Below are 12,889 nucleotides of genomic sequence, written 5' to 3'. Positions count from 1 at the left end.
CAGTGGAGAAAACAGTTGCACTCAGTAATTGACATCTGCCAAAGCCTCCCACATTGTCAGCCCTCCCCTAAGCCCAAAGCCAGGACTCCTTGATTTTTTTTTTTTTTTCACCAATCCAAGCTCTTGAGGCCAAACAGCTCTGAATAGCTGAGATGTGAGGCATAAAGAAGAAATACAAAATGCAAACAAGGGATTAGAGGCAAAGGAAAAGAACACTTCCCCTCCAAGGCTGGCCTCCATGCGTACACTCGGGCCCTGGGGCAGGGATAGGGACGTGAAACTGGCAGTGGAATAATATAGAGCTACAGAGACTCAAGAATTTTGTCCTAAGAAATAGGAATATTTCTCTATAGAAATAAGAGCTTTTACTCTCCTAATGCTCTTCATTCCTGAAAACTCCCCAAATTAATTAAACCATCAACTGTGGTATGACCAGCTGAGGGTACTGTCATTGTGAGGAGCTAGAAAACATTGTATTCACCAGAACTCCTATTCAGGAAAATACAGTATTGTCGGGAAATAATTCCTTAGTGAGCTCTCTTGGAGGGGTGGTGGAGGCCCCAGGCCCAGGAGTTGGCTAATCCCAAGGCTTGAGAGATGAAGGAAAAACTGTAGCAGGAGTAGACAAGGAAAGATTCTTGTTTTGTTCTTGAGAGGGAAAGGGGAATAAGAATAAGAAAAGGGGATAAAGAGCCCCTCATATCTCCATGAATGTCATGAAACTTCAAAAAAAATTAAAAATAAAAAATAAAACTTGCTCTGAATGTATCATTGGTGGTTCTGGACTGGATAGATAGGTTATAAAGAGAAAGAAACAGGAGTCAAAAATGTGAAGAACTACAGGCATGGCCTGAGGAAATCTCAAAAATGAGCCAAGCATTTGGAAGGGTCACAGGCCATGAACTTTAAGGTCTAAGACATGTTCATGTGTGTGACTAGGAGGTCTTCTCTAACACCTGGGTTCTTCCTCCTCTGCAACCCCAGAGGTCAGTGATGTCACAGGCCCCCATCACATTGCTGATTCTGCTGGATGTGGTCACACATGAGCCTTGGGTCAGTTTATTGATGCCCGTCTCTGACTCCTACTACAGCACCTCCTCTTTGTCTCAGTCCGGCAGTGTAGTTCTGTATATAGTGGAAAGTATCTCTGTGTTCAGGGTCACAAGGACTTTGGCCTGGTGGAGGCTCTGCCACTAACTGCCTGGGTAACCATGGTGGGTCCTTTTCTTCTCAGACTTCAGGATCCTGATTGTTAAAACGATAGAGGTGAGGAAGGAAAGGGTTAACTATCGCTTAGGTCCCTTACAAATCAAAGTTCAGTAAATCTTGCCACTCCTTGCTTGGTACATTGTTGTTCCCACTTATACTCACACTTACAATATACCGTTTGTTCTTTGTTCATTCATTGTAGAAATAAAAAAATCAGGGTTTGTTGGTTTGTTAGTTTAAATAAAAGTTATTTACTTAGTAGCAGTTTCTCCACTGAGAACATACAGTAATTTAACATGCTCTGGTTTTGTTACTTAGAACAAGAACTTTTTTAAAGCTAAGAAGAACCAGACAGATGGTATTTATATGTATACAAATGTGTGTGTGTGTGTGTGTGTGTGTGTGTGTAATTCTCTAATTTTCCTTCCCCAGCCTTATGGGCATTCTCTTATTTGTGACTGTGTCTGCCTCTCCCAATAAGATGTTAGACCGTGGAGGGTGGCAACATAATGATACTCATCTCTGTGTCCTCCTAAAGCCTAGAGACCATGCCTTATATAAAGTGAGCATTTAACAGAGATTTGTTTAGCTGCACTGAAATCGTACCAAGTCAAAAATTTTAAATGATTGCCTTGTACTGTGATAAATTTAGTTATGCTGTGGGAATAACATAATCTCCAAATCTCAGGGGTTCAATGCAATAGAGGTTTGTTTGTTGGTTGGTTGGTTTTTGGTTTTTGGTTTGTTGTTGCATTGTTGTTGTTATTGTTTTTCCTTGCCAAGGCAAACTCAACCATAGGATGGGTGGGAGGAGGGAGAAAAATATTTCTGTTCCACACAGCCACTCAGGGACCCAGGCTGCGGAGAATCCTGCTTCCAAATGGTATGCCATCTGGAATACATGGCATCTTCAGAGAAAGAGATAAAAAATTCTTAAGGGCTTTTTCTTGCTTTCTGCACACATTTCATGAACCAGGACTAATCACATGGCACCAGCTAACTAGTGACACCAAGACTGATAATCGCTAATAATATCTATCACATACTTTACTTGATAGCTCTAGTATTTTGGCAGTATGGACTTCTTTGAGAATCTTGTACCAACAATGATCCTTCTCCCCAGATAAAAAGATACAGATACACAGAAACTTACTCAACACTTTGCATGATTTTCAGGTTGTTTATGCATTTCAAGGCCCATTGACTGCTCCTCTGCAGATCTCAGGACCCAGATTATAAATCCTTATGCTGAATCCACAAGCATGTTAACACCTGGTAATAGACCAACAGATGAAAGGAAAAAAAAAAAAAAAGACATTACTAAGATGAAATCAGAGAAGGAGACAAACCATAAGAGACTCTTAACTCTAGGAAACACACTGAGCACAGCTGGAGGGGAGGAGGGGTGGGAAGACAGGGTAATCGGGTGAGGGGCGTTAAGGAAGGCATGTGATGTAATGAGCCCTGGGCGTTACATGCAACTGATGAATCACTGAACTCTACATCTGAAACTAATAATACACTAATTAAAAAAATACATTACTAGTGTTCTGTTTAATTTGAGAAAAGCCTATTTATTTACTTAATTATTTGTGTTGGATCAGGCATCATGCAAGATACATGGCTGATGGATTTTCCTCTGTTTTGTTTTTACCAGGAAAAATTTGAGGGCCTGTTTCGGACTTATGATGACTGCGTGACGTTCCAGCTGTTTAAGAGTTTCAGACGTGTCCGAATAAACTTCAGCAATCCCAAATCTGCAGCCCGAGCCAGGATAGAGCTTCATGAAACCCAGTTCAGAGGAAAGAAATTAAAACTCTACTTTGCACAGGTAAAGTCATTCTTGCTCTGAGTTATCTTCTGCTTTTTAAAAATGTAAGTGGAGCCCTTTCTGCTTTCAGGCTGGTTTGTAGTCTATAATTAGTTCATGGAGAAATAAACCTGCACCGCGGATCCCCAGGCGGGTACATCAGAGAGGTTCAGAAAGCAGGCTGTAAGGGCTGACAGCCTGGGCTGTCACTGGGCAAGACACATACTCTCATTGGGCCTCAGTTTCCTCACCTGAAGAAGGAGGAGGGTGATACACACCTCCTACTGTTGCTGGGAGGATTAAATGAACTACTGTGTGTTCAAATGCCTGGCATTTGGTAAATACACAGTAAACACCAGCTGGTGGTCGTAGTAAGAATGGTCTATTCATAACTACTCCGAAACTTCCTAGTAGGGTTAAGGTTAAAATTTCAGTTATATCCTATTCATGAGAAAACATGACAAACATGGAAATCAATTTTGTGTTTATTTCATATTGGCTATTCCCAAAGGGCATAGGCAATTCTTGGCAATGCTCACAAAGTCCACAGCAATAGAAAATCAATGTCCTAGGGGCGTCTGGGGGGCTCAATTGGTTAAGCATCTCCCTTCTGCTCAGGTCATGATCCCGGTGTCCTGGGATCGAGTCCCACATCAGGCTCCCTGTTTGTTTTTGCGCTCTCGCTCTCTCTCCCTCTCTCTCTCTCTCTCTGACAAATAAATAAATAAAATCTTTAAAAAAAGAAAAGAAAGAAAAGAAAAAAGTTCCATCAGTGTCTTCCCTTCATCATCAGATGTCTTGATCCATCCCTTATTGGTCAGTAAACATTGTTCCCATCTTCAAACTCTACAAAGATGGCACAATGAAAAAAACATTGACTTTGCTTCTTTTTAAGGCCAAACAGTATTCCATTGTATGTAGATGCAACGTTTTCTTCACCCATTCATCTGTCGATGGACATTTATGTCATTGCCACATCTTGGCTATTATGAATAGTGCTGTAATGACCATGAGAGTTAATATTTCTTCAGGAGCCTGATTTCAATTCTTTTGGGTAAATATCCAGAGGTGGAATTGCTCAGATGGTGGTGACCTAAATATTTTTTTATAAGCATATTGGCCCTTTATGTATCTTCTTTGAAGAAATGTTTATTTGAGACCTTAGATCATATTTTAACTGAGTTGCTAGGTTTACTTTGGGGTTTTTGTTGTTGTTGTTTTGAGGAATTTTTTTTTCTTGCTTTTGAATCATAGAGGTTCCTTAACTCTTTGTCCTGTATACGGATAAGGAGATTAACCTCTCCTCCATGTGGTTTGTAAATATTTTCTCTCCTTCGTGGATTGCCTTTTCACTTTGTTGATATTTCTTTGGCTGGGCAGAAGACTTAGTTTGACGTAGTCTTGCTTATTTCTTTTTCTTTGTGTTGCCTGTGCTTGTAGTGTCATATCTTTGAAAACATTGTCAAGGCCAATGTCTTGAAGCTCTCCACTCTATTTTCTTCTAGGATTTTTGCAGTTTCAGGTCTTACATTTTGAGTCTTTAGTCCATTTTGAGTTAATTTTTGTATATGCGATAAGATAAGGTTTCCATTTCATTCTCTTATATGTGCATATCATTTTCCCAACACCATTTGTTGAAGAGACTGTCCTTTCCTCATTGTGTGCTGTTAGCACTCTTGTTGAAGGTCAGTTGACCCTATATTTTGGATTCATTTCTGAACTCTCTGTTCTATATGTCCATTGGTCTGAATGTGTGTCTTAATGCCAATACCATACTATTTTGCTTACTGTAGCTTTATAATGTATTTTAAAATCATAAATACATTATAGTATTTATGATTTGGTGTGTGATCTTGAGGTATGATCTTGCTCTTTCTCAGGATTGATTTGGCTATTTGAGGTCTTTTGTGGTTCTGTATGAATTTTAGAGTTTTTTTTTTTTTACCATTTCTTTAAAAAAAAAAAAAAAGCCATTGGGATTTTGGTAAGGGTTCCTTTAAATCTGTAGTTTGCTTTGGATAGTATGGACATTCTGGATGAATGGATGGTTCATGGATGAACCTCGAGGACATGATGCTAAGTGAAATAAGCCAGTCACACAAAGACGAATATTGCATGATTCCACTTAGATGAGGGATCTAAAATCATACAAGTCATTAGAACCGAAGAGTAGAATGGTAGTTGCCAGGGACTAGGAAGGAGGGGAAAAGGATGAGTTACTAATTAACAGATATAAAATTTCAGGTAAAGAAGATGAATATGCTTTAGAGATCTACTGTACAAAACTGTACCTATAGTCAACAATAATATACTGTAGACTTAATTTCTTAAGAGGGTAGATCTCCTGGGATCCCTGGGTGGCTCACTCAGTTAATCATCTGCCTTTGGCTCAGATCTGATCCTGGGGTCCTGGGATCGAGCCCCCTGCTTGGGGTGGAACCTGCTTCTCTCTGCCCCTCCTCCTGCTTGTGCTCTCTCTTTCTCAAATCAATAAATAAAATCTTCTTTTAAAAGAAGAGGGTGGATTTCCTGTTAAACGGTCTTTTCACAATAAAGTAAAATAAAATGTAAAAAAGGAAGAACATAGACTTTGCCTCAGACCCATGTTTGAATCCCATACTGCCAGAAACTGTGTTACTTGTAGAAGCCTTATTTTTTATCTATTGAATCCCCACTTGTTTCCTTAAAAAGTTAAACAGAGAGTTACATCTGACCCAGCAAGTATCCCTTCTGAGGTATACATCTGGAAGACTTGAAAACAGTCTTCCAAACAAATGAGTACGGGTATTCATATGCTCATGGTGGTACTATGCACACTAGCCAAAAGTTGGAAGCAATTGGAATGTGCGTCAGTGGGTGGAGACAGACAGATGGTGGTCCATCACTCACTGGGATGTTACGCAACCATCAGAAGGGATGCAGTACCAGGGTGTGCGAGGATATGGATGAACCTGTAAATATGCGAAGGGAAATAAGCTAAACACAAAAAGGTAACATCATCTCATTCTGTTTCTGGGAAATGTGCAGAACAGGCAAATCCATAGAGATGGGAAGTGGACTGGTGGTTGCCAGGGTCTGACTCAAGGCCAGAATGGTAGAAACTGTTTCATGGGCACAGGGTTTGCTTTGGGGCGATACAGATGCTTTGTCTCTAGGCCGAAGTGGGGATGGCGCCCCGTTCCACTGATTGTTCACATTAGAGTGCTTCATGTCACACGACGGGAAGATCGCCTCAAAAGAATGAGAGAGAGAGAGGAAAGAAAGGGAGCAGGGAGTCTGGGGAGCAGCGGCCTCAGCCTCAGGTGGGAACTTGTGCTCAATGCAGAGTCCCGGGCCCTGCCCCCGCTCGGCCAAATCCGGCACTCCAGCCTTTTGGAAGTTGTCCAGGTAATCGCGATGTCTGCTAGGAGTCGAGATTCGCTGTTGTAAGGATCAGATGACCAAGCAAGTGGTGGATGGTAAGCAGAGATCATTAGGGTAGCCTGCTTCACTGGTTCCTTTGTCACGGGCTGGAAATGAGACTCTGCAGCTTCGGCTCCCTGCACGGCCCATCAGAGGCCCTGATGAAAACTCTGTCTTCATCTCTCCTCTGTCTGAAAGGTCCAGGCTCCAGAGACAGACGGTGACAAGCTGCATTTGGCACCACCACAGCCCGCCAAGCAATTCCTCATCTCACCCCCGGCGTCTCCTCCCGTGGGCTGGCAGCCCATCAGCGATGCCACGCCAGTGCTCAACTACGACCTCCTCTACGCCGTGGCCAAACTAGGACCAGGTATGCTCTTGGGCCCCCTTTGGAAGGTAGACAGTGTCGACAACCTAGAAAAGCCAGATGGGATTAACAACCGTGAGATCCGGGGCTCGTGGGAACATGTGCATTTCTAATGGGTTTATGGCCGTGTGTGGACAGCGAAAGGGCTGAGGGATCAGAGAGGAAGAACCAGCATGGACTTTGTCCCCGTTTAACAGCAATTTGGGAATGTGGACTCAAGGTCTGTCTGTGTTGTTTCTGCACTGCGATGCAAATACTTTAAGGTTGGAAAGAGCTACCTGTTTCTTATGGGATTCCTCTCTATACTGTAAGGAATTTTGGTATATTTGGTATATTCTGGTATATTCTGGTTTTCTCAGAATAAGCAAAATATGCTCTACCAGCCGGCACTAGGCTTCTGTGCTGTGCAACCTTCTTTTATTGTTGCCATAGGAAAGCCCAGAACCTTCTGAAACAAGACAGTCTTCCTGCCAAGGTGAAGGCGCTTGGTCTCCAAGAAGCTGGTCACAGTAGCCTTTACCTTTAAAAAAAAAAAGAAAAGAAAAGAAAAGAAAACTTAATGATCACTTCCTTCCAATGTTGGTATACATGGCTCAGATTCTCTCGTTTTCAAGACTGAATAGTATTCCACTGGGCAAATATACCATCACACTTGATTCATCCAGTTTCTCAAATCGGACATTGAGACTGTTTCCAGTTTCTCACCATTCCAGTCAGAGTTACAGTTAACATCCTTGTACATATCTTCTATACACCGATCCAAAATTTCTTTACATGGGTTCCTAGAAGTGATACCGTCCTCACTTTATAAAGCAGACAGACGCTGCCACCTCGCTTGAAAAATACTCCCAACGATTATGACAGGTGAAATGAAATGGGGTCTCTTAGGTCAATGGGTTTTTAAATGGAGCTGGAAGACCCACTAAAGAGATGGGACTTAGGTACATCCTTACCCCATAGGACCATGAACTTTTTGAACTGGACCCGACCACATATGATATTCCAAGAACTCAACGTGCAACTTTTTATACTAAGAGATTTTGCTTAGTGACAGCCTTCACAAGCAGTCACATTCAGCCAAGATCGTCTGCCACCAACACCCATCAAAATTCTTCGTAAACAACACATACAAGCATTGCCTTTTGACTTTAAAAATGCTTGATTTTTGTTCTCTGGGGCGAGGACACGCTTTGGTTGGCTGCCCCCATCTGTGTTCCCCAAACTACAATTCCGAGACCCTAAAGAAATGCTCTTGGTTTTTATTGGCTCGGCCTCTTTTTTCGGTTGATGGTATATTTCCTGTATTACAGCAGGAGGGGACATGGTGGGAGGTGCAGCTGAGGGTTTAGGCACTGTGGGTCCGAGGGTAAATAATGCCCACCATGTCTGCTACGAGCTCTTCTCCTGGCGGGAGAGGGGGCTTTAAAAATACAATCCCAATGTCCTGGCCGCACCCTAAGAGATTCTGATTTAATTGATTTGGGTCAAGTTCAGGCATTAGTATTTTTTAGAAGTTCCCCTAAAACTCTCAAGAGCCACTGATAGCCAAGGGACAAAGAGCAGATAGACTTAGAATGAATTGTTACTGGTATTTCTTACTGTGCTCAGGAGACACATGGACCAGAATCGCCCCCCTGAAAGTCTGCAGTTTTCATCATCACATGTAATGATTCTCGCACCCACAGAAATTTGAGGACCCTGGTGACTAGAGCAATCACGCCTGGGGCGACCACTCATAGGATGACCAGTCCTGGGTGAAACACTGTTCTGGCCCAGGCTTCCTGGGAACGTTCCATGCCAAACACAGGGAATTCCCAGGCGGACCAGGAAAGGAAGGCACCCTAGTGGGTCCTCAGATTCGGATGTGGCTGGTTTGAGTATTAAGCTCTCCCTGCAGAGACTAACTGGCTGTCCCGTGTGGCCCAGAACTTAAATTCTAGTACTCCTGAGAGCAAGCAGCCTGGGGCTTCTTTCTAACTGGCATCAAGGGGGCCTTTACACTGGCCGTGGGCTCCCCCCTCGGAGAGCTCTTATGAGAAGCAGTAGGTCCCTGACTAAAAAGAGCTGAGGGGAGAGCAATGTGATAAGAAGAGAGGTATTCGCGACACGGGATTTCTCTGAGAGCCTTGTCCACAGACAGGAACCCAGAGCCAATGTACTCCCCGTACAAAGAGCCGTGTCGGTGATAGGAGTAAACGTGACCTGTATAAAATAAGTCGGGTCTGCCCCAGTCAAGCCTTGTTTTGAAAGCATTTCCCACAGTAACTCCAGACACTCCCAGAACTAGGAACACGCAGCCCCACATGGACCGGCGGAAGCCGAGGGACTCGGAGCCGCCAGCTTGTCTCTCATGCACAGATGCTGTCGAGAACACCTTTGAACGCCTCATATAGTTGTGCGACTGTCAGGAAGGGGAGCTTCAGAGGGTCACTGAGGTCTTGGCTGGAGGACGCAGGAGTCACTGACCAGTCTACATGTGACAGGAGGAGGACCCGAGAGGCCCAGACAGGGGAGGAGTGACTCGCCAGTGACAGAGCCGTGCTCTTCCTCCAGTGCTGTATAAGGGAGGCCCGGGCCAAGTCAGACTTCCTGACCGCCAGATCCCTGCCGGCCTCCGGTCCGCTCACTTGGAGCCAGGAATCCAGTAAACGCAAATCATTTGCTCCAAAACGGGAAAGGGAACTTATGGTAGCTCATGTTCACAGAGCTTGATGCAAAGACAAAATGAGGGCGAGTCTCAGAGACCCTCACTGTCTATGGGAGCAGAGTCCCGGGTCTGGAAGACAAGCCCAGGGGTGGGTGCGACCTGCTGCTGATGGAGGCAGAAGGAATGGATGGAGTAGGAGTTAGGCCTGGAAGGGAGGCTTCCAGAGCCTGACACAGGGGAGGGAGGAAGGAGGAACGAAATGGTCGTCAAGAGGCAGAGAAAGCCAGGGGTTCTTTTGAGGACTGTGAATAACATTGACAGGTTAAAAAAATGCATGCCCTTTTCCTTAGCGGTGCTGCTAACCTCTGAGTCTGGCTTTCCCTTACCCCGTGCAGTGACCACCAGGAGAGCAATTATTAATATTCCCATTTTACAGATCAGAGCGCTAAGCCATAGAAACATGAGCCAGTTTGCCCAAAGGGAAAGAGCTGGTTGGGGGCAGAGACAAGTGTCAAACCTGGCTCTGCTGACCCCCCCACATGGCCAGGTGCCCTGGCCTTTGACTGAGGACGCTGGTGGCCTTGGTGGATGTGAGGCCCCTGTTGCTGTGACGCTGGCAAAACATTCATCCTAACCCTGAGTGGACAGCTATCCCTAATGCCACTGTGACTCAGAAAGCCAAACCCAGGGGTGGCAGGTGTGCACATGGAGGCCTGAGCACTTGTGTGTAAGGGCGAACACTGAGGGTCTTCTGTTTTTGGAGGATGACTGATGCTGTGTCCCGGGTGTGTTTTCTGGGATAGTGTTCCCTCCATTCTCTGCCAGCAACTTAAGGCTGCTCCTCTTTATTTAGTTCTCCATTTGTCCTCTTCCCATGTCCTTGAAGTTTCTTTACCCCACACAGATGGACGATTTGCAGCCAACACTTGAGTTGAAAATATCACAGAGGCTATATTAGAAGCCTGGGTGTCTGTGGCTGTTCCAGCCGCAACCGTGAAGGAGCACAGCCACGCCCCGTGTCCTTCCCACTGCATCTGGGTGCCCCCCACCCCAGCCCACGCGGTACCAAGGCAGGCACATGCTTCTTCAACCTGCCACTTTGCAGATTCTCCCGCGTTCCTCCTACGATAATTCTCCATCGTTCAACTCACCACTTCTGCTACCCCCAGCACCTGGGAGCACCTTGCACAGTACGTGCTCAGCAAATATTGAATGAATGACTAGATCAGAGCCCTCAGCCTGTCCAGGGATAATTTCTTCACCAGCAAATGGTTGCTTTCTTATGGCTTTGTCCAGACTGAGTCAGGCAACACTAAATTAATGTTTTCTTCAAGGAGAGGTCTTTGAGCATTTCCATTTGGAAAAACAAAAAGATTTTGTGAGATTCATTTTTAATCTTTTGGCAGAAGCATTTCAGTAAGAAATTATAACTCATTCCATGTTAAGGGGTGGCTGCCTCAGTTCCGGGAGTGTAGAAACACAGTAACATCAGAGCAGAGAAAGCAGCTCAGAGGCATGGGGTTTGCTTCCGAGGAATGACTAACACCGCTAAATTGGGAGAGCTGAGTGACTGAGAAGAGATGTTGGAATCCAAAGATGCTGAGCTAAAGTAGGTCTGAAGAAAGAGCATCAGAGAGCAGGGATCCAGGGCAAGATGGCACTTGGGCTGGGTGAGGATCACCTCAGCAAACCAGCAGGGTCACGGGATCGTGATTGTGCCCATTGGCCCTGAAAGGCAAGGACGTGCATTACTAAGACCCTTTCATGGAGGACACTTTCATGGAAGCTCTGACGAGCAGGAGCAAAACAGGATTCCCCTTCTTTGGGAGAGGGACGGCGGTGACCCTCTTCCAGATAGGAACAGCTCACGTTCATGGAACCTGTGGAGAGGCTTTTGAAATAAGCATGGAGATACAATTACCGTGGAACCATGATCAAACCCAAGCCTGTGGGATTCCTTTGAAATCCTTTCTAGGCTGTTATAACACCTCTTAGAGGACACAAGGGCCCCATAACCCTGGAGAAGTGAGTCTGGTTGTATTTATTGCAGTGAATACGAGTGTATACTCAGGAAAATGTGAGAGGTATCCTTTCACTGCTTCTTCACTGTGTCCCCATGACTGTATGTTCTGTTTTTGATACAAAGTAAAACAGACAAATTAGGGAAATATTTTAAATAGAGACAGCAGTTAAAACATATATTGGGCTTGTTGTGCTCCAGGCAGTATCCAACAGTTTGGACACCTTACTATATTATCTCCATTTATACTTGGAGCAACTCTCTGAGACAGGAATTGCTATTCTCCTCATAGATTCGGCTGGAGCGTGTGAGGCACAGAGTGGTTAAGTAACTTGCCCAAGGCTGCACAGCCAGTAAATTAAAATAGATTCCCCTGCCACTAGCAAGAAGCAGGAAGAATTGACGGAGCTAGTACCTTCGCCCTGGGGAGTAAAAAGTTTGAGAAACCAGAGAGGTCTCTTGAATCGTAAAATTAATTTGTCTAGAGGAAATTAAAGACTGTTGCAAAAGGAAATTTTTAAAATGCAAAACAATTTCCACAGTGTGTTCCTCCATCTTTCATTTCTGTGCTCATCACCACCCCACCTCACCCCATAAAAAACAGCCACTGGGTCAGGTTTTAAGGCCCATTCAGTGCTCCTCTGCTGCCCTGTGGGACACAGGGATCAGAATTTGCCTTCTGCTCTGCTTAAAGGACCGATACCAGCTTCTGTAAAACAAAGGCATCCTACATTGCCATTAGTCCTCCTGGTAAATTTAGAGAAGCCCATCATCTAACAATCATCAAGTCAAAAGAAGATGGGCTTTGACCAAGTGGAGGACGAATCGAATATTTATTTTGGTTTACTCTACAGCCGTTACTCCTGAATCCAGAAAAGTATGGTGCTATCGTCTTTTCAGATATAAAGCAAAACAGGAAAAACAAAACCCCAGCCCAGCAAGACAGCTTATCTCTACCAATCAGCCAAAATGGAAACACAAAGATGTTATAATGTACTAAATGCGTGGTAAATCCGAGGTGGGATGTGAAATGCCAGCCTTTATTCTCTAGGCTCTCTGGGCTGGCTCTGGAAGGTCATATTCATTGTCACTGAAAATGCCTGCAGGGAATGATATGAAAAGTCACCGTCTACTCCTTTTTTTTCCTCCCGCTATTTTTAGCTCTTGTTAGGGAGATCAATTTTAGTTAACTGCAGAGGAGGGCTTAAAATGGTGCCCAAGTTTCAAGTTGCGTACATCTGCTATATTTAGACTTTTTTTTTTTTTTCCAAATTCTTCTCCATCAAAACATGCCATAGTAAAGCAGTTTTGCTAGTTTGTTACCTAGCGCACAGCATTTCCTCTGCATGGAAAATATATTTCATTAATTCATGTACCTTACAAAGAAGAAACAGTTTCTATTCCAGGCTCATTGAATCAAAGGTAGAGAAAATT

At 44.3% G+C, this 12,889-nt stretch overlaps 1 protein-coding gene and 1 long non-coding RNA gene across 5 annotated transcripts in view; one reads left to right on the top strand and one right to left on the bottom strand.

Moving 5' to 3' along the window:
• RCAN2 (regulator of calcineurin 2) overlaps positions 1-12,889 on the top strand; it is a 267,998-nt gene that overhangs the window by 240,489 nt on the left and 14,620 nt on the right. For all 4 annotated transcript variants that reach the window (XM_082729711.1, XM_082729710.1, XM_082729712.1 and 1 more), the window contains 2 exons: positions 2,867-3,040; positions 6,620-6,791. In XM_082729711.1, coding sequence (XP_082585837.1) covers positions 2,867-3,040; positions 6,620-6,791 — 346 coding nt within the window. The remainder of the gene's footprint in view (positions 1-2,866; positions 3,041-6,619; positions 6,792-12,889) is intronic.
• On the bottom strand, positions 1,158-9,320 carry LOC309864323. The gene is made up of 3 exons (XR_014311457.1): positions 7,169-9,320; positions 2,363-2,481; positions 1,158-1,245 (listed from the first exon to the last, which is right to left on the bottom strand). It is a non-coding gene; the product is annotated as an uncharacterized lncRNA (long non-coding RNA).

Source organism: Mustela nivalis (genome assembly GCF_964662115.1).
Source record: "Mustela nivalis genome assembly, chromosome: 5".
NCBI lineage: Eukaryota > Metazoa > Chordata > Mammalia > Carnivora > Mustelidae > Mustela > Mustela nivalis.
The sequence above is the reverse complement of the archived record's forward strand: the minus strand, read 5'-3'. Positions and strand labels throughout refer to the sequence as shown.